This window comes from Pollachius pollachius (assembly GCF_949987615.1).
Source record: "Pollachius pollachius genome assembly, chromosome: 4".
Classification (NCBI taxonomy): Eukaryota; Metazoa; Chordata; class Actinopteri; order Gadiformes; family Gadidae; genus Pollachius; species Pollachius pollachius.
In genome coordinates this window covers 17,074,182-17,099,891 of record NC_136937.1, presented here as the reverse complement: position 1 = coordinate 17,099,891, position 25,710 = coordinate 17,074,182, and the positions used below count along the sequence as shown (strand labels likewise).

The 25,710-nt window shown below is 44.7% G+C and overlaps 1 protein-coding gene across 1 annotated transcript in view; it reads right to left on the bottom strand.

Annotated features, from left to right (window-relative positions):
* Window positions 1-669: 669 nt before the first annotated feature.
* The window catches only part of LOC307074209 (netrin receptor UNC5D-like), a gene marked incomplete at both ends in the record, with an annotated part of 151,846 nt that continues 126,805 nt past the window's right edge, over window positions 670-25,710 (bottom strand). The window contains 7 exons of the mRNA XM_079734233.1: window positions 670-783; window positions 1,115-1,285; window positions 2,846-2,995; window positions 11,667-11,897; window positions 17,073-17,253; window positions 24,425-24,509; window positions 25,426-25,656. Of these exons, the coding sequence (XP_079590359.1) occupies window positions 670-783; window positions 1,115-1,285; window positions 2,846-2,995; window positions 11,667-11,897; window positions 17,073-17,253; window positions 24,425-24,509; window positions 25,426-25,656 (1,163 nt within the window). The remainder of the gene's footprint in view (window positions 784-1,114; window positions 1,286-2,845; window positions 2,996-11,666; window positions 11,898-17,072; window positions 17,254-24,424; window positions 24,510-25,425; window positions 25,657-25,710) is intronic.

The following is a 25,710-nucleotide window of genomic DNA, read 5'->3' as shown; positions in this document are numbered from 1 at the left end:
TCGATGTGACATTCTGCTCAAACTTTAGAGAAGTGTTGTTCTGACATTTGGAAGTCCTTGTTGGCATGACCTTTGCTGTTTAGTATTACCAAACAGTCCACGAGTCAATCCCAAATATTTCTCGTAAAATGACGCTATTTACCTATCAAATGGCTTCCATGATGCGCACAAAGGGAAGCATTTATGTTTGTGAATAGTTTGGATTTTATTTACTCAGACACGCCAATCGTTCTTCACCCTTAGGGACGTCCCGTCCTCTGATCCACACATGGGCCGGGGCCGTACCAAATGTCACCAATCAAAAGCCGACATCTGTTACCTACGAGTTGAGCTACGGGCTAGTAACTTACTTCAGTATTGGGAGCAATTGTCATTAAATAATGTAAATAAGTAATTCTGTTATTGAAATATTATATTTCTATAAAAATTTATATTTTTGTAATTAAGTGATGATTTTTATTTTCAATTATTTTATATTCATTTATTTTATTCAACCTTTATTTTTTCAGATAAAACATTAAGAACAGTTTCATATTTACAATATTGACCCACGTGAAATTTGCTTGCCATGTATCATCCATTAATCAATGGTGCACAAGTATCTTCATTTTCTTAAGTGGACCCAGAGACAACATAGGAGGCAATGCACGTCTTCTCGGCCAACAGCTGTCAGTCTTTGCCCTTTGAGTTTGCCGAGTCGAAGGTGGCACAAATACGCTGATGGATGGACGGGGGGATCTTGAAGGCTGATGGCTGGAAGAGAGGAATCGGCCGCTTTTCACTCTGTTGGACGAAGAAGAGGAGGGAGCAGAATGAGGAAGATGAAGGAGGGAAAAAGAGTAATGGAACAATCAGACTGAAGCACGTCTAGTTTGAAAACAATGCCTATCAAATGATGAGTACATGTCTTTCTTTCTCTGTGGATTTTGTAGAGAAACATGTGCTGTTACTCTTTCCTCCTTTCTCCCTCTCCCTCCCCCTTCTCCCCTTCCGTCCCTCTTTCTTCCCCTTTCTCCCACTCTCTTCTCCCCCCTTCCTTCCTCTTTCTCCCTCTCCCTCCCCCCTTCTCTCCCTCTCTCTCCCCCTTCCTCGTACTCCCACTCTCTGGGCTCACCTCCGCCGCCGGCGTGTACACCTGGAGGATCTGCTCGCGACCTTTGACCTGCCGTACGCTGATCTTGCAGGAGAGCTGCGGGGGCGTGGGCGGGGGGCCGAGGCTCTCCAGGGAGAAGGCACACTGCAGCGGGTGGTGGTCCCGGCCCCACACCTGGGCGAACGAGAACTCCTGCCGCCAGAGGAAAGAGAGAGAGAGAGAGAGAGAGAGAGAGAGAGAGAGGGGGTCAGACTCAATATGGACCGAGCAGCTGATTGCTTTTTTGTGTTGTTTTTGTGTTGTTTAAATCACCTCTTGAGAAAAAACAAGTCTTTTTTTTGTATTCCCTTCATTCATTAATGCCTGCTTCAGTCCATTCCATAGGTTTCAATTAAAACAGGTTTTGATTGGACCGCTCGGGATTGAAGGTTTAGTGCTTACGGAGAACGCGGCCCAAGAGGTCAGGCCGGACCCCTCTGAGCGGTCGAATCGGTTCCAACTCTTGCTTTTAAAACAACGGTGATCTCTGGCTCAACGAGACGGGCTGACAGCATCGTTAGCGCTGCTGGGGGGGGGGGGGGGGAAGGAAGCTCCATCCGGGGGTTGGGAGCGCTGGAAGAGGATTTATCCACTAATAAGATGTCACTGGCGGGATCAACATGACGGATCAGGGGCGGAACACACACACGGGTGTTCTGCTTCATTGCTAGTACAGTCACACTGTAACACTGCAGTGTAACAGCTACTGCACTGTTAGCTGTTACAGTGGAGCCAGTGTTGGTCAGCTATGAATTATAATGTCTGTATCGCACATAAACAGTGTTTGTAATAACGCTGTTTAAAATAACGCCGTTATTTTTTCAGTAACAGGGTAATCTAACTAATTACTGTTTCCGTCGTTACAACGCCGTTACCGTTACTGTACGTTAAATGCGGTGCGTTACTATGAATTGATTGAATAAGCTGCGTAATCCGAACGCACCCCTGACTCCAAACACAAACTGCTAGTGAGGAGACCGGGTGGGTTAACAACGAGATAAGCGATTATGATTGGCTAAGGCAGTCATGTTTCATGGTAGCCAATCGGAGCCAGTGTTTTTACACACAAGCCAGGACACGCGCGCCACACACGCAAACGCACACACCAAACAGATTCGATGAAGCAGCAGAAATGGCGAGTCCGGAGCAATCCGATGAAAAGTTGGCATTTTCTGCAGTATTCGGCAGATGTTCCACAGCCTTTGCAACTAAGCAAAATAAAAAAATTTGGAAGTATATCATGGCCTTGAATGGGCAGTTCAACCATTTAACACCTTAAGGCCAAGTGAAAACTGCTCAGAAAAATCCAAATTCCTTGGCATATAGCAACTCTATTTTTACAGTAATGCAAATAGTTACTTTCCCTGGTAACTAGTTACTTTTATTATAGAGTAATTCAGTTACTAACTCAGTTACTTTTTGGAACAAGTAGTGATTAACTATAACTAATTACATTTTTAAAGTAAAGTTCCCAACACTGCACATAAGCTTGTGCAAACGGGCACATGGGCACCAACACCTGTACATGCACATTAACTCACTCACACACACACCCACACAAACCCACACCTATATACGCACACTAACTTAGTTACCCAGTCACTGACACACACATGCACACCTGTACAGGCATACATGTACACAGGCACACACTCACACACAGGCACTCACTCAAACCCACACCCACACCCACCCCGTATCTCCGGGGCGTACCTGGCAGGTGGTGAAGGGCTTGATGCTCCAGAGGAGCTGTGGGAGGTCCTGGATGGAGACCTGCAGGCTGAAGCCGTTCCCACTGAACTGCAGCGTCCTGGGCTCCTCCAGCAGACGGCCTCCCCTCACACACTCCAGCACCGCCACGGTCTGAGGGGACCGGGGTCCAGGGGAGAGGGCCGGATGAGTTATCTCTGTACAATGCACACACGGGCTGCGGTCCACAGCTATTTTCGGTGGTCCTCCTTCCTATTGCTCGTTTACTATTCCCTGGAAGAGACGAGCCCTCAGTGGTCGAGCAGGAGAAAGGTAAGCCTTGTGTTTAGTTTGCTCTGGACATATGCGTCCGGCCCCCCTCCTGTTCAGACAGAGCTCCAGCAGACCAGTCCCAACCATTGATCTAACGCAGGGCAGAACGACTGTTCAGAGGATAGGACTATGTTAAGTTGCTCATTGCTCTGATTGGTTGCAGGTCTAACCAATTGAATTCAGAGGCCTTGTTTTGGAATCGATCCGGCAGAGAAGGTTTGGCGGTATTAAAGGGGAGGTTGACTGTCGATGAGGATCTGAGCCAATCACAGCCTTCACATACACGCTTAAAGGGTAATTCTGTTGTATAATGGATTTGGGATATGTTTTGTATGATAACGAGTTGAAACGTTCGTTTTGGAGCACAAAAACCGCATTTAGACGCTTTCTTCAGTTGGCTGTTTTAAGCCGATTTTATCAAAACACTATAAACTTGGAACGATGGGGGCACTGGTAATGGTAAAAACTAAAGCACTATTTTAAACCACTTAAAAGGCTAAAAGTAGCCCAACACTTCTTTGTAGTATAGTATAATAAGGGTCTTAACATACAGTGGGGCAAAAAAGTATTTAGTCAGCCACCAATTGTGCAAGTTCTCCCACTTACAAAGACGAGAGAGGCCTGTAATTTTTATCATCGGTAAACCTCAGCTATGAGACAAAATGAAAAAAAAAAATCCAGAAAATCACATTGTCTGATTTTTTAAGAATTTATTTGCAAATTATGGTGGAAAATAAGTATTTGGTCACCTACAAACCAGCAAGATTTCTGGCTGTCACAGACCTGTAACTTCTTCTTTAAGAGGCTCCTCTGTCCTTCACTTGTTACCTATATTAATGGCACCTGTTTGAACTCCTTATCAGTATAAAAGACACCTGTCCACAACCTCAAACAGTCACACTCCAAACTCCACTATGGCCAAGACCAAAGAGCTGTCAAAGGACACCAGAAACACAATTGTAGACCTGCACTAGGCTGGGAAGTCTGAATCTGCAATAGGTAAGCAGCTTGGTGTGAAGAAATCAACTGTGGGAGCAATTATTAGGAAATGGAATACATACAAGACCACTGATAATCTCCCTCGATCTGGGGCTCCACGCAAGATCTCACCCTGTGGGGTCAAAATGATCACAAGAACGGTGAACAAAAATCCCACAACCACACGGGGGGACCTAGTGAATGACCTCCAGAGAGCTGGGACCAAAGTAACAAAGGCTACCATCACTAACACACTACGCCGCCAGGGACTCAAATCCTGCAGTGCCAGACGTGTCCCCCTGCTAAAGCCAGTGCATGTCCGGGCCCGTTTGAAGTTTGCTAGAGAGCATTTGGATGATCCAGAACAGGATTGGGAGAATGTCATATGGTCAGATGAAACCAAAATAGAACTTTTTGGTAAAAACTCAACTCGTCGTGTTTGGAGGAGAAAGAATGCTGAGTTGCATCCAAAGAACACCATACCTACAGTGAAGCATGGGGGTGGAAACATCATGCTTTGGGGCTGTTTTTCTGCCAAGGGACCAGGACGTCTGATCCGTGTGACGGAAGAATTAATGGGGCCATGTATCGTGAGATTTTGAGTGAAAACCTCCCTCCATCAGCAAGGGCACTGAAGATGAAACGTGGCTGGGGCTTTCAGCATGACAATGACCCCAAACACACCGCCTGGGCAACGAAGGAGTAGCTTCGTAAGAAGCATTTCAAGGTCCTGGAGTGGCCTAGCCAGTCTCCAGATCTCAACCCCATAGAAAATCTTTGGAGGGAGTTGAAAGTCTGTGTTGCCCAGCGAAGGCCCAAAAACATCACTGCTCTAGAGGAGATCTGCATGGAGGAATGGGCCAAAATACCAGCAGCAGTGTGTGAAAACCTTGTAAAGACTTACAGAAAACGTTTGACCTCTGTCATTGCCAACAAAGGGCATGTAACAAAGTTTTGAGATGACCTTTTGTTATTGACCAAATACTTATTTTCCACCATAATTTGCAAATAAATTCTTTAAAAATCAGACAATGTGATTTTCTAGATTCTTTTTTTTTCATTTTGTCTCTCATAGCTGAGGTATACCTATGATGAAAATTACAGGCCTCTCTCATCTTTTTAAGTGGGAGAACTTGCACAATTGGTGGCTGACTAAATACTTTTTTGCCCCACTGTATAAAACAAGGCATTGAGAACTTTGTAAGTGTACAGATTGTTTATTAAAAATGACATTTTATACACACAATACCATCAGTAGATCACCCGACGACGCCATTTTGTTTTTAAGTAGATTGACGAACACAGAGCTTGTGTGTTGCTGACGGATGTCACAATCTCTGTGTTGGTCAATCTATCTATCGAGTCTTAAAAACAAAATGGTGTCGACGGGTGATCTACTGATGGTATTGTGTGTATAAAATGTCCTTTTTAATAAACAATCTGTACACTTACAAAGTTCTCAATGCCTTGTTTTATATGTTAAGACCCTTATTATACTACCAAAGAAGTGTCGGGCAACTTTTAGCCTTTTAAGTGGTTTAAAATAGCGATTTAGTTTTTACCATAACCAGTGGCCCCATCGTTCCAAGTTTATAGCATTTTGATGGAATCGGCTAAAAACAGCCAACTGAAGAAAGCGTCTATATACCTTTTCTGTGCTCCAAAACGAACGTTTCAACTTGTTATCATACAAAACATATCCCAAATCCATTTTACACCGGAATGACCCTTTAATGGCCGTCTGAAGTGGCCTGATCACAACCAACTCTATGTAACAGCCGGGGAATGGCTGTTTTGTAACTGTCAGCAAGTGTTTTGCTGCCTGCTTTTGCGTTGTTGTCTCTTCACTCTTTTTTCTGTTTGAGTGAGTAAAAAAAACAACTAAAACTCCGGACTGAAAGCGCCCGCCGTCATGGCGGGGTTAAGTGCAGACGTTCTGCGTTGGCAGCAGTAAAAACATCTGCTTTCATCTGGGCTTCAACAGAAAGGCAGGGTAACACGGCCAGTGTGCCTGAACGCGTTCACTGAACGAAAGTTCATGAACTCGTTCATATTTTGGGCGAACGTGAACTGAACGTACTGTATTACTGCCTGATGAACGTTACTGTGAACTCGTTCATTCTGGTGTCAGTGAACGGCACGCTCACTCGGTTTAACTTCGTTCAATGGGGGGGGTATTTGTTTATCAACACGGCGGATGCGCGAGCAGATCGCCGTGTTGTTTGACGGGTTGCCATGGTAATCTCCGTGCGGTTCATTTGCAGTTGAGGTGTTGCCAGCTTACTGTTACATTAAACTGTAATCAGAAAAGGTGGTTATATGCTACAGACCCTATAGTATCTGTCATATAAAGGCTGGGACGAATTTCAAATTATAAATATGTACAATTTATTTTGAAAGTATAGACCAGCGCGATTCCCATTGAAACGAATGGCGCAGTGATTATTCTTCAAAACGAGAGCTGTTAAATTGTGGAAAATGAATTAAACTGTAATCAGACAAAGCGGTTATATGCTATAGACCCTAGAGTATTTGTGGTATAAAGGCTCAGACGAATTTCGAATTATAAATATGTACAATCCATAACGTTAGCTCTCTGGCTCATAGCTCAGCGGAGTAGAATACCTCCTAGAATCATTGCTTGTTGGCCGGAAACGGAAAGGGGGGCTGTTCACGTTTGGTTGTAGTCTTTTCGCTCGGTTCTCCGTCTCATCAGTAGGGCTAGAACCGAGCGAAAAGACTACAATCAAACGTGAACACCCCCCCTTTCCGTTTCCGCCAACGAGCAATGAGTCTTCCAAAAGAAATCAATGGGATTTACAAAATGCGCTAAATGTGCAATAAAACACGATAGAAACTGTATTTTGCTACGATACTTGATTAAACCACTCTATATCATCCTAGACAAACCACAAAGGGGGCTCAATGTTCAAAATACCGGAAAAAACGAAAGGCTCACAGCAACATATTGAAAAAAAGAACTATGAACTAGTTCATTTTTTGGAACTGTGAACTTAGTTCAAAATTTTGAATTATGAACGTTTAACTGAACTAGTTCATTTTAAAATTTGTGAACTGAACTTTGAACTAGTTCACGAAGAAAGTGAACTTTCCCAACACTGAACACGGCCCCCACCCTACAGCCTCCAGAGCCTTCAGTGTGATCCCCCCTAAAGGCAGGGTAACACGCTCCCCACCCTACAGCCTCCAGAGCCTTCAGTGTGATCCCCCCCTAAAGGCAGGGTAACACGCTCCCCACCCTACAGCCTCCAGAGCCTTCAGTGTGATCCCCCCCTAAAGGCAGGGTAACACGCTCCCCACCCTACAGCCTCCAGAGCCTTCAGTGTAATCCCCCCCTAAAGGCAGGGTAACACGCTCCCCACCCTACAGCCTCCAGAGCCTTCAGTGTGATCCCCCCCTAAAGGCCGCTGCTCTCACTGCGTATTTAGAAACAGATTGGACCAATGGAGATCTGAGGACGCTAGAGCTGAGCGGGATCCGCTGCAGAGCGACTATTGGAATGTAGCCGTAGTTCCTTTGTGAAGATATCCTCTTCACAGACAAAAACAACTCACAGCAGTCTCCTCAGATCATTTAAGCCTCCTCAGTCGTTGATTTTAGACAAACAATGCATCAACTCAGAAGACCTCACTGTTAAACGACTGTCTGGGCTGGCCAGCTTTACTACGAACAGGAGGGCAGTTCACTTCCACAAGATGCATTATGGGAAGCATGGGCCAAACATTAGTCTGAATGTAATTATCATCTATCAACATATCACCATGAAATAATAACAGAGAAGAAAAAAAAAATTGAACAGCAGATGAAAATAACGAGTCAAAACCGTTCAAAAGAGAGAGGGAGAAAACCAACCGAAAGCAGCAAGCAAAATCAGAAGGGGGGAAATAGTCCATCTGCTCAACACTGATTAATATCAATAATGCATGTGTGTAATCCAACTCCACCAACCACAGGCATGATTCTACATTGTGCCGACAAGGGCGAGCTCAAATTCGAAAGTGCACACTGTGTATCGATTTTTTACGCATTTTGTTATACTACTTTTGCAGTTGTTTGGGTCTCTCTCTCTCTCTCTCTCTCTCTCTCTAGCCTAGCCGTGTGGCTTCATTATTCATCCAACAGCCATCGAGAGATAATCGTGTCACTGCTGCTAATCATACGGACGAAAAAAATAAATAGCATGACCCTTTAATTGAACAGTGGTCATTCAAATAAATGTGTCGATCCACACTCATCAACCTTAGCCTAATGGATCTAGGATATAAAACCACTTGAATAACAAGTACCTTGGACGGTTCATCTTAGTCTCTGGTCAACATCAGCATGTTGTCTTCTATAATCAAGTTCAAAGTCTGGCTGAGTTCTTCTGAGGCTTTTAATGTTGTCATTTCCACACCGGGGTGGTGTGTGTGTGTGTGATTTACTCGTGTAGGGGAGGGGAATAGCGAGAAATCCTCCCCCAGAACTCTTTAACAACCAGATAGTGGCCGGTTTGAATGACTGCAGTATGCTGGCTGACCTTTATTCGTGTGATTCAGACCATGTTGGAATTCCTTTCTTCCTCTGATTCTCTTTTGAAGTATTCAGTTGTTCTTAGTGTGTAAGACCTGACAAACGATCAAAACTGACCGCCCCAAGATGACTGCCTCTTGTAGATCACTGTCTTTTCTTTCCTTCGACCTTATAAACGTATAAGTACACCTCATACCTAAACTTAACCACTAATCCCCTCCTAGACTAAACAACCTATAATATACATCATTAAAAAAAATGACAAGACTACTTCTCCTATTGACAATAAGATGTATATCTACAAAAAACCTGCCATTCGTAACAATATCATAATACCACCGCTCGCTGCACAGATATAATTACCCTGTGTCTGAATGCACTTCATTGCGATATCCATATGGTAATTTAACGCAATCTCCATTCGTCGATACGGATGATCGGGTTTCAACGACAGGAGACATCATCTTGTTTCCAGGCCTGCACAATAAAACATGAGCGTGTGTCTGTGCGCTGAAGAGAAGTTTCATCGAGAAAGATGCGCAGATTGGTCTCGGGAAATGTATTTATAACACATTTTATTTGTTGTTTTAGTGATTTTAAATGCACTTCATCTGCATGTCAACATTATGAAGACTAGAACTGTTTATTTTATTTTGATATATTAAAAGGGTGTTAAAAAAACAACAGATTCAACACATTGAGGCAAATGTGAGGGAAAGTGTTTTTATAACATATTTTGTGCAACTTTCCAAAATAATGTGTTTAATGAGATGAGGGTAAGAACAGATTCTTCCAACCCCACGTATTGTATCACTTTTCCGGGTGCTTGTCTGATGGAAGAGTACTTACTAGCTGTTTATCAATTCACACCAGGCAATGCGAACGAACAGTGAACTAACGAGAGCGCCATCATGCAATGCCTTGGCTGTGCGTTCACAGGCTGCATCCTTCATCCACCGCAGCTAGTGGGCGGAGTCTCTGCAAACGGTGCTGTTTCTTTTTTCGTTTGGTTTACTGTGAATGAAAACAGCTCTGAGTCAAAACACTTCTCCTTCCCCCAGCGACAGCATAGCAGCGTGATGCTAATTGGTTACCGGTGACAACTATGATAAAAAACATGGAATTAATTACCCTGATAATCTTGGAAAGTGGCACATAATGAGGTAAAACCTGTTACCGCCGCCCCGGTGTGTTTGACCACGGGGCAGACTGCCGTTGAGCAGCACCCCGGCACGCCGCACCAGCAACCCCACTGGGAGAGGCTCCTGATTGTAATGTTGTAATGTAGACGCGCGCCGCACAGAGTGGAATAATAACCCGCCTCACGTTTAATTACCTGCACCTTCAATTAGGCTTAGCAGGGGGGGCCGGGGGGAGGGACCTCGCCAAGCTCTCTAGTGTTTGTAATTAAAAAGCCCCGCTTTGGTTCTTCTAAGCACCTCCCCCCCGTGGCTTCAGCGGGCTGGACGGGCGCATTTTAAACAGAGGAGGAGGAGAAACATCCAGATAAAGTTCATGTGTTGTAAACTTCCAGGAAGGAAGTGATTCATTGGGGGACCAAACGCACAACTCATGTCTAATCACCAACAGAACAAAGGCAATTAAATAGAGTTTACAAAGTACATGAGCATCTCCCCCCCCCCCCAAACAAAAACACACACACACACACACACACACACACACACACACACACACACACACACACACACACAAACTGGCTTCAGTCCCTCCTGAGCATTCATTGCATTGAATGCCTTTAATTATCTACCACTTGTGAAGAAATGGAAGCCACGAGGATCGTACTACTACTACTGAAAACTCAGGTACGCGACTATATCTATATCATAGTGTATTTAAATACTGCTCTTCTGTAAATGCATCGCACATATGGTTATTGTAAATGTCTATGATTATGAATATAATTGTTTTTCTTGTGACGACAGTGTTCATTAGGTGTTCATAGCATAAAACATGGATATATGCATCATCCATACGTCAAATCATATTTAAAGTATGGACTTGATGCATGCTTTACCAATAGCAGTAAAGTCAATAAGAACTACGGACTAATCAACAACCACTGTTGTTTATTTTCCATTTTATTCCTTTCAAATGTCAAATGCTGCATACAGGACTTTGAGTAGGCTTTCAACCAGCAGTTCATCAAGAGTACATAACGTCAAAACAACATACAATGTCATATTTAATGTTGTTTAAAATATTTACAGTTCAGAGTGCATACTGAACTTTTGGACTTTGAATTATTAATAAATATAATGATAATAATATTTTTTAAAACCTTTACAATTTATTTGTATACATATGCATGGTCATGTGTATTAATTATGCAAGTACAGTACATTATGTGTATTTTGTGTGTATGCACAATACACCGAAGATGAATCTGCAGAATCCCTCTCTATCTTACAGAACCCGTCTGAAGACTGGAGGAGACCCGAGACTTGTGCATGGCTGAGTTGTGCACTGTGATATTTGAGCTGTTATAAGGGATCTGCACTTTGTTGCTGTGTCTGTGGATGGAGGCTGAAGGCATCTAACCTCGTGTTCTGAGGAACTCGGCCCAGTTGCTCCGTGGGAGCAATTTTAAGAAACTTACCTACACATTTTTAGAAACTTAAGAGTTTACAGCAGTTGGACTTTTCTTCTCGTTCCTCCCTTTTGTACTGTGTTGAGCATCGTGCATTGAGTAGCGACCAACTTTGGACAAAAGCATTGTCTGAACCACGTGAAGACGTTCATGTTAATGTAAACATACCACTGAACCTCAAAATAATCATAAGACACTCTAAAAATGTTGAAATGATCATGATCACCTTCCTTTTCATCCTCTGCCTCCTCCTCCCTCTATTCATCATCATAATCATAGTCACCCTCCCATCATTATAATCCTAATTTCCTCCTCCTCCCCCTTCTCCTCCTCCTCCTTGTCCTCCTCTTCCTCTTCATCATTATAATCCTCCCCCCCCCCCCTTCCCCTCACCTGCAGGGCGTGGGGGGTGTCGTCCACGCAGTACACCCTCAGGTTGTAGCCCAGCGGGTTGCTGAGGTCGGGGCTCCCGAACACGGCCAGCCTCAGCCTCTTGGCGGCTGCCTGGCTCAGGGGCCGGCCCACCAGGGCGTAGTGGCCCGGGTGGCCCAGCAGCAGGTGGCACCGCTCCGCCTCCAGGAGGCCGTAGCAGGAGGTGCTCTCCTCGTCCATGGACATCACTTCCTGTTGAGGCAAGATCCAGGTCAACAGGTTGGAATCAGCAGCCCTCAATCCCAGGCCCAGTCCAAAACGGGCGTCAAGTCCCCATCCACACCTATGCCCTCTAAAGCAGGTGTTACCAAACCTGTTCATGCCATGACCCTCCTCTGAAGGTACCTTGGAGTACCAGACCCCACCCATGGATGTTTGCATTCTCACGACCATGTCAATAAGAGTGAGACAGAGAACACTTATCCTCTGTCTTCGACCATACTCATGATTCATTTTTAGAATAATTCATGTTTTTGTAAAACCCATCCCTGTTGAGTTATTCTTTGCTATATACAGTTTTGTAATATAGGCTCAGACAAAACAACATGCTAATGACCCAACGGAACAGCCCAGACACATAGGCCTGCACATTCACATCAGAGCAGTAGGAGAGTGTCTCCTCTACGCTGAGACAGTCCTGGGCTCCGCTGGGACCCATTTGAGCATGACCGGCGGTCGGCGTGATGCATGGCGTGCTGAGAGCGAGCGTCTGGCACCCGCATCGCCCTGGCGTCTGGAGTCGCTGCTCTGACCGTAATGATGCGGAGGCGGTGTTTTACCAAATCACAGGGGGGGCACCGGACTGAAGGATCATACTGACAAACCCACAAACACTCCTCAGAGACGTCTTTGAGAAGAACCGAAAACGACACGAGGGAAGGGAGTCGCCCTGAGTATGTCGATGTGGGTCGACTTGCGGTGACTTAAAAGCAGGCTTCAGGGTACCAACCCGTAGTTTGAGAACCACCGCTCTCAAGGGCCAAGGAAAACCTCCCAAATCCAAAGGGAGGGAGCTTTGAGGAGGAGCACACAAGAGACATCCCTCATTTCAGGGATTTAGGGAGTGCATTAGGTGCCAAACAGGCAGCCAGACATTTAATGGCGGCATAAAAAAAGCATAAATTAAGGTTAAGTCAGGTTAAGGAAGGTAAAGCACGGTCATAGAAAGAGGCATAGTCTTGTGCACTAGCCTTTGGTGTCGTGCACTAGCATGTGGTGTTGTGCACTAGCCTGTGGTGTAGTGCACTAGCCTTAAGTCTTGTGCACTAGCCTGTAGTGTCATGCACTAGCCTGCGGTGTCGTGCACTAGCCTTAAGTCTTGTGCACTAGCCTGTAGTGTCGTGCACTAGCCTGTAGTGTCATGCACTAGCCTGCGGTGTCTTGCACTAGCCTGTAGGGTTGTGTTCTGCGTTCTGATTGGTCAATCTAAAACGTGTGCAGCTTACTAGATATACATTTTAATTTGGGGAAAAAAAGTTAAAATAATGACAAACGCTTGACCTCCAGGCATTCCTCCAGCGTGGAGGCTCTCTGTGCCATTCCCTCCCCACAGAGCAGCCAAGAAGAGGGCTAGAAGCCTCACGTTCCAGTCGTAGAAGAGTACATGTTAAAGAGACACAATGACAAATGAAGATAGAGGGAGCCGAGAGGGAGAGAGAGAGAGAGAGAGAGAGGGAGAGAGAGAGAGAGAGAGAGACAGAGAGGGTGAGAGGGTGAGAGAGGGAGAGAGAGAGAGAGAGAGAGAAAGAGAGAGAGAGAGAGAGCTTTAATTTCAGTAAAGCCCGGGGATCAGGGATCGTGGAGGCATTTTGCATGAGACAAAGTGCTCATTATTTCACACTGACAGAGAGGGGTCACGCTGTTGCTTCTTCTTGAGGGACAACTCATTCCCTCCCTCTCCCTCCCTCTACCCCTCCCTCCCTCCATCTCTCATATCTCCTGTCTCCTGCCTTAATCCTTCCTCCCTCCCTCCCTCCCTCTCTCCTTCCTTCCCTCCTTCAGTCTCCTATCTTCATCCTCCCTCTCCCTCCCCCTCCCTCCCTCCCTCCCCTATCCATACCTCTTTCTTTCTGTTCTTCCTCAATGACTTCTCCTACCAGACTTTTTTTACTTCTCTTCTCATCTCAGTTTTTTCTCAATGCTGTCTAAAACACGTAAAGGATGTGTCTTTTCATGGCTCCCTTTGGTGCGACACGTTTCTGCTGGCAAATTACATCCTGTGTAAATGTCACCCACACACAGACACACAGATACTGTCTCATATTGTCTTCGGCCCTCTGGTGACATCGGGGAAAAAGAAAAAATCTGTTTTCCCGACTTAGTGATCTGTTTTCCCGAGTTAATAATCTGTGGTCACAATTGAATAAATTGCGGGAACGAGATAATTATTTTGTGGCCACAGTTTAATAATTTGTGGGAACAGTTCATTGCTAGCCAGAACTGACATGACATGTGGATCACTGCTGGTGTATGCCGCTTTAAGCCAAATTATTTTACGGGAAAAGCCGTCTATGCAACCATTGATGCAGATTCCATTTGGTTTTAATTTATCATATGAATCGGTATGTCAGATATAATTAGGTCCTTCAGCAAAATACATCCTGCGGTTTAATCACCTGGAACGGTGCATGGCTGAAGAGTCAGGATCAAGAGCTGCAAGAATCAAATGCACATCTTCCTTTTTTGCACGAATGCCATGTTGCATGCATTTGCTGTACATCCATCTGTATCCATGCAGGTTTCCATTTCCCTTCAGCTGTTGCATGATAAAGTCTATCACGTCACCGAGGTCATCATATTGTCTTCGGCTGTACCTGTGCAGTTTAAGCAGCCTAATTAAGAGCCTCTTACATATAATAACTCCTTGCCTATCAGCAAGTGACTTTAGAATGTCATTGTAATTCATTCCGAGGTTAAAATAGAACGATATCTCTTCTATCTTGTCCATAGCCGACATGCGTCTAACCCCTGCTACAACAATAGAAAACACAGCGACACCCCTTTTTAATTGTTAATTCGTGGCCACAACATAAGAATCTCGTTCCCACAAATTATTAAACTGTGGCCACAAAATAATTATCTTGTTCCCATGAATTATTAAACTGTGGCCACAAATTAATTATCTCGTTCCCGCAATTTATTAAATTCTGGCCAAAGATTATTAAATCATGCAAACAGATCACTAAAACAGGCAAACAGATTTATTTTCTTTCCCAGATGTCACCAGAGGGGCTCCGTACACAGACACCCACACACAGAGACAGACACAGACACAGACACGCACACACACACACACACACACACACACACACACACACACAGACACGCACACACAGACACGCACACACACACACACACACACACACACACACACACACACACACACACACACAGACACACACACACACACACACACACACACAGTGACAAGGGGCAGAGGGGAGGTCACACAGGCTTTCTCCGCAGGCAACACAGAAGAGTGTGTGGCTCTGGCGGGGGGGATTGTTCTGCCCTATGAGGTCCCCAAAGTCTTTTGATAGGGTTAGCTATACATGACAAGAGTATTCAACACGCGTGGGGCTATTCTGCTAGGGAATGCGCTGATGTAGATAGATGGATGAATAGGAGATGGACTGATGGATGGAAGTTTGGATGGATGGATGAATAAATAGGAGATTGATGAATTGGAGATGGATAGATGGATGGAAGAATAGGAGATGGATGGATGGATATGAGGTTGATGGATGGAGGCTGGCTGGCTGGATGGATGGATGGATGGATGGATAAATGTGTGTTAAGATGGATGAATGAATGAATGGAGGATGAATGATTGAGAGATGAATAGATGAATCGGGTTTAAGATGCATGGTTGGATGTAAGGATGGATGAGAATAGATGGATGGGTGGCGGTTTAAATGGATGGATGGATGAATGAATGGGAGATGGATGGAAGAATTGGGGATGGATGAATAGGGGTTTAGATGGATGAATAAAAGGAAGAAAGGTACGATGGCTGTGGTTCAGATTGATCTCAAAATCATCTCGCCGTCTGTTCCTCTACGTGTTTGGCAGTTGTTTGAGGTGATGCTAACACAGCTCTGTTTAGGTGTGGTGTGATGAGACGAGGTGTTTGAAGGAGTTACATGTGAGGAGCCTCACGCTCACACATTGCTTTACCACCCTGCCTCCAAAACATTGCAAATAATATTTCTTGAAAATTTTGTTACTCCGATGCACATGCAATGTTGGCGATAAAAAAACTATGGAAGAGAGAACGTGATTCTATGTTAAAACCGACATGTGTACGCCCTGTATATCTGTTATATCCAGGGTGCGATTTGCCAGTGGGGATGGTGGGGATTATCCCCCCCTCTGGTTTACACGTCCTACCCTCTGCTGAATTATTTTTATCCTCGGTGGGGATAAAAATTATCCCCCCCACCCAAAGTATTTTCACCATTACATCGTAATAATTAACAACCAAAATACACAGGGTCCGTCTTCATTTTGAAACATTTTAAAATGTTTCTCAAAATTATCCCCCCCTCTGGTTTTTTCACAAATCGCACCCTGGTTATATCTATTGTAGTACAATCTCCAAACTTGGAGGTATACTAAATCTTCACTACATCACATAGACAAAAAATATAATATAGTACGCCTGCAGATTTCAATGCTTCTCTCAATCCATGTTATTAGCCCAGAGAAGAGGGAGTCAGAGTGCCGGCCATGTCACTTTATGGGTTTACCGGCTGAAATATTAACCAGCAGCCGGCTCCATAACCTTGACAGCCCAAAGCCTGGAACACCATTTCCATGATAAATGCAAAATAATAAGCTTGTTCTGAAACTAACTGCTCTGAGGACTTACTTCAGAGGATCCACTGCCTCATCGCTACCGCATCGCACCGCATTCTGCGGGATTGATGTCAAGTCAACCGAATCACACAACGCTTGGGGTATTTTAGGGCCGAAACCACGGCTCTGCACTCACTAACCCCCTCCCCCCTCCCAATAAAAAGACACGGTTTTACAAAATCAAGAGAATGATTCATAACCACACCTCACCTATTGTAAATATTACTTATCTTATTGTAATTATTATTTAACTTATTGTAAATATTACTCATCTTATTTTCCCAATTTGATCATTTTATTCTTATTGCACCGTGGGTCTGAGATCAAACACAAGTTCAATTCCTCTGCCTGGCACATATTTTGAAATTGATAATACAGTTGACTTTTTTGGTGACTATCGTTTCGTTCGTGTCGTTTGCCTTCTTCTTCGAGACGACCGAAGATGCGCTCCGGTCGTCTCGCTCCTCCTTCCTTCGCCTAGCGTCGGCTAGCGGTGACGGTGAGGTTTACCTCCCACTTGTTCTCCGGGGTCCGCCTCTTCAGACGGACGGCCCAGGCGGCGTCGGTGGGGCCGCTGAGGTCGGCGCAGTGCGCCACCGACAGAGCCACGGGGCAGGACAGGTCCAGCCCCGGGGGGCCGTAGGTCACCTCCGGGCTCAGCAGGACCTCGTCCTCGTCCTCTGGCGCCGTGCTATGGGGGGGAGGGGACAACAAAGAGAAGGAGACACGTGTGAGACGCCGGGTCTGATCCCTGAAACAGAAACAGATAAGACGCAGAAGAGATGGAGATATACAAGCAAAATGCTGGAAGAGCACTAGACACGGACATGTATAAGGAACACAGATGGGACACACACACACACACACACACACACACACACATACACACACACAAACACACACAAAAACAACTCCTGCTGACGGAGGAATCCGTGTTTCCAAACCACAGCTGTCCAACAGAAGGGATGTGTGTGTGCGTTACCTGTTCATATGAATCAAAACGTGTCATGGGCGTTGAGGCCAATACTTGAGCAAGTTGTGGTGTGGAGGATCTGGGTGGAGGGGGAGCATGCTGAAACGCTCTCAGCACCTTCCTGTCCGTGGGTGTAAAGGACAGGACCCCCGGGCGACCCCCGGGTTGAAACATTTGGCTTTTCCTCTTGACGCATTGGTGAGCATGAAGGACATGGAATGATTCTGCTCCCTTGGAAACGGCACCATAAAAATGAATAATATAAACAATGGACTATTGGCAATTCTGGGGGCTGTTCTTAAGCTCTTAAGACGTTAAGTGCCCTGGCAGGTCAATATTTCAGCATGCTTCAGAAAAAACACCAGCATATACATTTCTGTTACATGGTTGATGAAGATTTGTTCTTCGGCCAAAGACACCCAAAACGTCCAAGGTCAGAACCGTCTTGAGATCATGCCTGTACACATAAATATAAATCACAGCCACCCTTACATTACACAGAGTCCAGGTCATTGGATCATACACACACACACCCCATGAAGTATCTAAAACCCCCTATTGGTGGTGCTAGAGGATTAGGGGTCTCTGAATTGGGCGGTATTGTCATTCTTAATAAATCATTAAGCAAACAGCTGTTGGTGAGACGGTGCGATGGAGTCACGGACCTCCCTGCTTCACAGTGTGGACACAAACACAACACAAGCGCACAAACAAAGCCAGCAATATCTCCACCAAGCATAAAGCCAACCTTTAACGCTCAACACACACACACACACACACACACACACACACACACACACACACACACACACACACACACATACTTGAGAGAGGCGAGGGGCGAGAATAAAGAAAATCGACCGTCAACCAACTCCGACCTATAGAAGCCTCCCTCCACCCACGACCTCTGGATGAACCAATCAGAGGCCGGCACCACGCAGACAGAGGAAGATTAAAGCCCTCAGACTAATGGACAGCGTGGCCCCGGAGGACAGACGTTCACAGCACAGCGCGCCAGGGTCGGTGGGCGGTCCCTGAAAGCCCGGCTGGCCACCGGTTCTGTTGACATATTAGCTGGGGCCAAGTCAGCTCTTGGCCAGGGGCCCGGTCGTGGCTGGGAGCCCTAAAGAGCGGGCAGCAATTGATGGGACCACCATCAGTCATACAGCTGGGCTGGACACACATACACACTCATCAAGCAGAGGACCCAGAGAGAGAGAGAGGACACACGCAAGACACGCAACACACACACACACACACACACACACACACACACACACACACACACACACACACACACACACACACACACACACACACACACACACACACACACACACACACACACACACACACACACGTGTCCCCTGCTGTCGCCAGGCCCTTGCAGGATGCCCGGGCGCTATGAATGCAACGTGTGCGACCACAGCACCTGATTTAGTATCAGATTGGTGTGGCCACACATTTTTGTGTTATTGCTTACCAATATTACATAACTCACTAAGAGTAATAAATTACCTGTTTCCCAATGTGAAGGAAGCATGCTCAATGGCTGCCCACTTAAGGACGCCACGTCGTAGAACGCCGACAAGCACTGTGGTTGAGAACACTCGGAAATTCGCGCCCTTTTCGCGTCCTTTGTTTCCGAGTTCTTTCAAGTATCCATCTCTGGATCCTCAAGGAGCCAAAATACCCACAATCCTTTGCGTTGACGAGTTGCGCGTGGTACTTAAGAATTGTTGACGGAAAGCAATACACATTGCTTCACAAAAGTTATTTGGACGTTTTGAGAAATATTTTGTGCCGTATTCCTTTTTATAGCTTCATCATGTAAATGCAAAAAATTAAGTTTAAAGACCTGTGCAATTTTTTCAAAAGATTTTGCAACGTAATGATTGGCTATATTTTGCACGGATTGATTTGTTTTAATACGTACGAAGCTGGTTTTAAACAAACTACTGTCACCAATAACAATTTCAACAGCAGTAATAAAAAGCGGAAGCGGAAGCGCTTCCACACTAGCAAGTAAATCCAAACTCAGAATGCTATAAATGCTAGGCAGCACTCTAGCCTCATCTCCACAGGACGTGACTCGCAAGGAAGTGTTCCTGCAAGGCTGCAGCCTTCACTTTGGGAAACAGCCACTGTTGGCACAACTGCTCTCGTTAGTGGTTTTCAGGAGGACGGTTCCTCCAGAGAGAGAGAGAGAGAGAGAGAGAGAGAGAGAGAGAGAGAGAGAGAGAGAGAGAGAGAGAGAGAGAGAGAGAAACATATCTCATGCAGATGGTCTCACAACAGGGGGAGGAAGCATCTGGTTTCTCCTCGGGTTTCTGGAGATAGGGGGGAGATTGACTAACAGCTTCTGGTCGGAGCCTGATGGAGCGCAGGCCCCTCTGCTCCTCCTCCTCCACAAACTCCTCATTCTCCTCCACCACAAACTCTTCCCCTACCACCTACTCCTCCTCCACCTCGACTCACTCTCTCTTCTTCACCACCTCCCACTCCTCCTCCTCCAACTCCACCACCACCCACTCTTTCAGGGGTCTTTCACGAAGAGATGTTCTCCACTACACCACCATGAGTTCCCAGCGTAATAATACAACCTGTTCAATTAATCCTCAGGGCGCGGTGAAAGGGAAAAGGGGGCAAAATGGAGGGGTGCACAAGTTTGATTCCCAAACACGCAGGTGATGTGGACTCTAACGTCTCCAGTGGAAGCTACGGGTTAACGTGGTGACCGCTTACCGGTGACAGGTTAATAACTAACCCGACTTAACGTCTTCCGCTCTGAGGCATCAACGCTGCATTCCAGAAGCGCAGGAACACATTTCCTCAGTCTCTGTCGTTCCTTCGTCTCATCTAACCCCTTTGCGATGCGCGTGCCTCTAACGCAGCAGACAGGCGCCCCCGCTAAAAGCCAGGCGGTATGAATGTTTATTTGTTGCTCGTCTGGTTCACCCGACTGAACCCCCAAAAGGGGATTGTCATCACAGAGAGAGCGGAGGAGAGGAAACAACAGCGTGTTTGCAACATTTGCCACTTTAACCAGTCATGACAAAAGGAGAGGGTGTCATCGCTGCGCTGTCTCCAGGCGCAAAGCAGACTTTAATGATTTAACACACACACACACCTCTATTGGTGACACATCACGTCCTCCCCTGCAGTGTGTGCAAGATGAGCAAAGACCACATCCCGTGTAAAGTTAGTGTGTGTGTCTGGCACTCAGTTGCGATTTGTTTGTGTGTGTCTGTATGCTTGTCTATAGGGTCAGAACAGTCTCGTTAATAATGAATGCACAGAGAAGGATTCACAAATGTATTTTGTGATTTATATATAAATTACTCCCATCTCACAAATAAATTTCAATGCACACATAAATGGACATTGGTATGTATAAATGTAAAATAAATCCATAAACAAAAATAAGTTTCACAAACACATTTCTGATCCACACAGAAATGTGTCTTGTTTTAAATAAATGTAATAAAAATCCATAAATATGTGAATTAAAAAAATATTTGCAATTTTCATCAAAAATATATTTGGATGTTGTTACATTTATATACAAACTGTTAAACTTTACAAGTCACCTTTCATTTGTGAACTTGTTTGCATTTGTGTGTGAACTGGTCTGTATTTATATATGGATTTTTGAGACTCTCCTGACGTGGCTGGATTCACAAATGCATTTTTTTCAAAAAGGAACTCTCTGCAGCCAATCAGATGCCTCCCTCGTTTTCAGCCAATCACATGACTGCAGTGACTGGGTTTTTAGATTGTCTGTGCCGTTAAAGTAGCATTAATAATTCATATATTTATGGATTTATATTACATTTATTTAAAACAAGACACAGCGTGTGGGGATCAGAAAAGTGTTCATGAAAATTATTTTTGTTTAGGGATTTATTATACATTTATACATAAAGATATCTCAGTCATGTGATTGGCTGAAAAAGAGGGAGGCATCTGATTGGCTACAGAGAGTTCCGTGTTGAAAAAAATCCATTTGTGAATCCAGCACGTCAGGAGAGTCTCAAAACTCCACATATAAATACAGACCGGTTCACACAAAAACGCAAACAAGTTCACAAATGAAAAGTGTCTTGTTAATTCAAGTTTAACTGTTTGTATATAAATGTAGCAACATCCAAATTAATTTTTGATGAAAACTGCAAATATTTTTTAATTCATATATTTATGGATTTATATTACATTTATTTAAAGCAAGACACATTTGTGTGTGGATCAGAAATGTGTTTGTGAATATTATTTTTCTTTAGGGATTCATATTACATTTATACATAACGATATCCATTTGTGTGTGCATTGAAATATATTTGCGAGAAGAGAGTAATTTATATATAAATCACAAAATACATTTGTGAATCCTTCTCTGTGCATTCATTATTAACGAGACTGTTCTGACCCCATACATGTCTGGGTGTGTGGGTGTGTGGACGTGTGTGTGAGTGTGCTTGCATTTGTATTAAAGGGTTTAATAAAGAAACAGAGAGAACGGGAAAAGAACAACAAGGAAAGGAAAGTAGAAAGACAAAAACTTAATTATGTTTCAACAAGGAAAGGAAGAAAAGAAAGACAAGAGCGGGAGAGCACAGAAATAATAGAAAGAAGAAAGAAAAAGAAAAGGCAAAATTACCTAAAGTCAACAGAGAGCTCCATTCTGACCAAGGAGCAGGTGTGTGTGTGTGTGTGTGTGTGTGTGTGTGTGTGTGTGTGTGTGTGTGTGTGTGTGTGTGTGTGTGTGTCAGAGATGGAAATTAACTTTTTTGCCCACCAGCCACTGTGGCAGGTAGATTTAAAAATCTACCAGCCACTCATCTTTTTTACCAGACACTTTATACGCTATATATATTTTTTAATATATGCAGACATTTTAAACAATATAATAGTAACAATAGATAAGAAAAGTGTTTTTCATACACATCATTTTTTTTTTTTTACTATAAGTAGGTGCTACCAAGGAACTGAGTTGAAAATGTTACACTCTTACCGCATATGATAAACAATACACAGGTATCTGCCATGTTAATTCATGTTTATTTCAAAGGTGTTACGATGACAAGTTTGGGGATAATTCATCTATACAAAGTATTTAATAAAAAACAAATTGACATATTAACAATAAAACAACATGCATGGCTACACCATCATAAGTCAATAGGAACAATTGTTTTTTCAGTGCACTGGCCTTTTAATTTCTTCAATTCAACCAGATGTATAATGAAATCTGCCCCTATAATGCAACAGATGTATCCTCTCGGTATAGGAAGACTCATACTCTGCCTATGCATTCGAAATTAAACATTTGAAAACAGACCATGAAGAAACAAGAACAAGAAACAATGACTTAATAAGTGCAAGACACATTGAAAAACGTCAGAATACATTAAACTATATATATATATATATAGGAACTCGTTAGCATATCTGTTTGTGTACGTTCGCTATGCAGCCCTGCTATTGCGCATTCACAGACTGGCTTTTGTCAAAGGAATACCCGGTCAATGATGGATTTAATATGGACACAAACGACTAAACATTGGATCTTTGTATGGATTTATATGCACGTTACGGGATGAATTGATAATCTCCTGTAAGGGCTACGATGGCACAGATGACAGTTGATTTGGAACGGAACAACAGCAAAGTAAGGAACTCCGACTTTTTTACTGTTAAATTATTAATGTTGTTTTTTAACGAGTATTGGAATACTCGCTCGGTATATCCAACGAATATTCGAAGCCTGTAAAATGGTATTCGGGACAGCCCTACTTCTTAGCACACACACTTGACATCTGTTTTGACCAGACTGACAGAAAGCAGCTGTTTGCCAAACAAGTGAGCAGAGCTCTAAGGTTACCCAACATGCTAGTTTTTCGACAGCGACAAACTTTTTTAATAGGCCTAATAGAAAATAAAAAATTAACTTACGTGCAGTGCCATTCGAAGTCTTGAAATGGCCTTCCCTTTTTGGAAATTGCGTGTGCATTTCGAAATAGTAACCCTTCTATCAAGCTGGGCTGTTTTGAGGCTAACGAGCGTCTTCATCGCTGTCATGGTTTCGGGCGCTGATTTTCCCTCGGCAATTTTCAAAACGTGAAGGTGAGTTTTTCACGGCTTCCAATTTTAGGTTTTGTGTCCCACTCACAAAACTAATCGACCTGTGGCCATCCGAAGCATGTTTACGACAGAGAGCACAGAACATTGTCTGGCTCATCCCGTCAAACACCAGCCAGTCACGGTGTTGCCCATTGTCCGATGTTCACCATCTCTTATTAAAACAACGCTTCGTTTTGGGGATGACAGCCGTACTATCATCCGCCACCTGTACCTGGCCTAAACTCTCCTCAGCTGTTCTCTTTCCTCCGGTGAGGAAACGCAACATTGCTTTCTCTAGTAGTTCTTTCTTTATATTTCAATAATTAGCCTAGCATACTATACCGAATGTTGATACCGGCATATTATCTCTATGGTTACCGGTATATTATCCCGGATGTTGACAGTCGCAGTCAGCGAAAGAGGCGTAGAAGAAGAAGGGGGCCGGATGTTGACAGTAATGGTTGTGGAACTGTTCAGCGCCGTATTACGAATGTATTAGATATGCAAATTTGAACGGACCTGACTGGAAAGTATTACCCGACACAGTGGTGGGTGAAGTGACACAATTCACACGCCATTCAAATGGCGTGTGGCGGGTGTTAATTTCCAACTCTGGTGTGTGTGTGTGTGTGTGTGTGTGTGTGTGCATGTGTATATGTGTGTGTGTGTATGTGTATATGTATATTTATGTGTGTGTGTATATGGAGGGAGGCTGAGAGAATAAAGGGGCTGGCGGGAGGCGGCCTCAGAGCCTCAGTGTGGGCCTCACCTGCTGTCCTCCTGGTTGATGATCATGTACATCTCCCTGCTCGTGTCTTCAGCTATCCCTCCGCGGGGCACCAGCAGGCTAATGCCTACAGAGAGACAAAAGCATGGCTGATGGTCCAGACACAGGAGGTAAACACACACGCACACATGAATGGACACACAAACACACGCACACAAAGCTATGCACACTCACACATGTTCGCATACACACACACACACAAATTCATGCACCCACACGCACACCCACACAAACAAGCTCATGTACACGCACACACACACACGCAAGCACACACGCACAGACATGTATGCACACACACATAGACACAAACAGACAAATACACACATACATTCATGCAAACATACACACGCAAACACATGAACAAACACACACACACACACACACTCGTGCACACACTCACACATACACATTGCCCCTTCCTGTCACATACAATAAGTGTCCGCGCGTCAATCTTGGCTCAGTAGATACTAAAATGTCCCCGCTAGGGTACTTTGGAAAAATAAATTATAGTAGAAGCTCCTGCTCTTGTCCTTCATTCTTTCAGACATTTGCAGTTCAGAAAGCTCAATGACACTTTGCCGCACATATAACATTTAACAGAACACTCTTACTGGAACATAAAATAAAACACTGTTTCATGAAACCAGGAGCGGAGGACCGGAGGAAAGTGCGTCATGAGGAGAACCGCTGGTTGAGAAGCCCTTGTTTCATTCTCTCGGTCATCAACTCTCATCTCATCCCCCATTTGTCTCTTTCCCAAGGATTACATGATTGTGATTTACAAAACCTCACCTTTGGTCTTTCATTATTTTTTATCCGTTCTTCCTCTCCCATTATTCTCTCTCTTTCTCACTTCTCCTTCTCTCTCTGTCTCTCTCTCTCTCTTGCTCTCCTATCTCTGTCTCTCTCTCTCTTGCTCTCCTATCTCTCTCTCTCTCTCCCCCTCCCTCCCCCCTCACTCTCTCTCTCTCTCTCTCTCTCACCAGTGTTGGGTATGACTAGCCTTCCTCCGGCGTGGCCCAGCACCCTGGTGGTCTTCAGCGGGGGAGGAAGGGGAGGGGGAGGAGGCCGGGGCAGGCCGTGCGGGATGAAGAGGGTCTTCCCCCTGCGGCCCAGCGTGGCGTCTACGCCCACCCCCCGGTAGTCCGGCGCCACGCCCCTCAGGAAGGTCCTGGGATGGGACATCACGGGGTACTCTGCCCTCTCCCCTCTCCCTGAAGAGACAGACGGACGGGACACACACCGTGGTCTTATCTGTCACCATCACC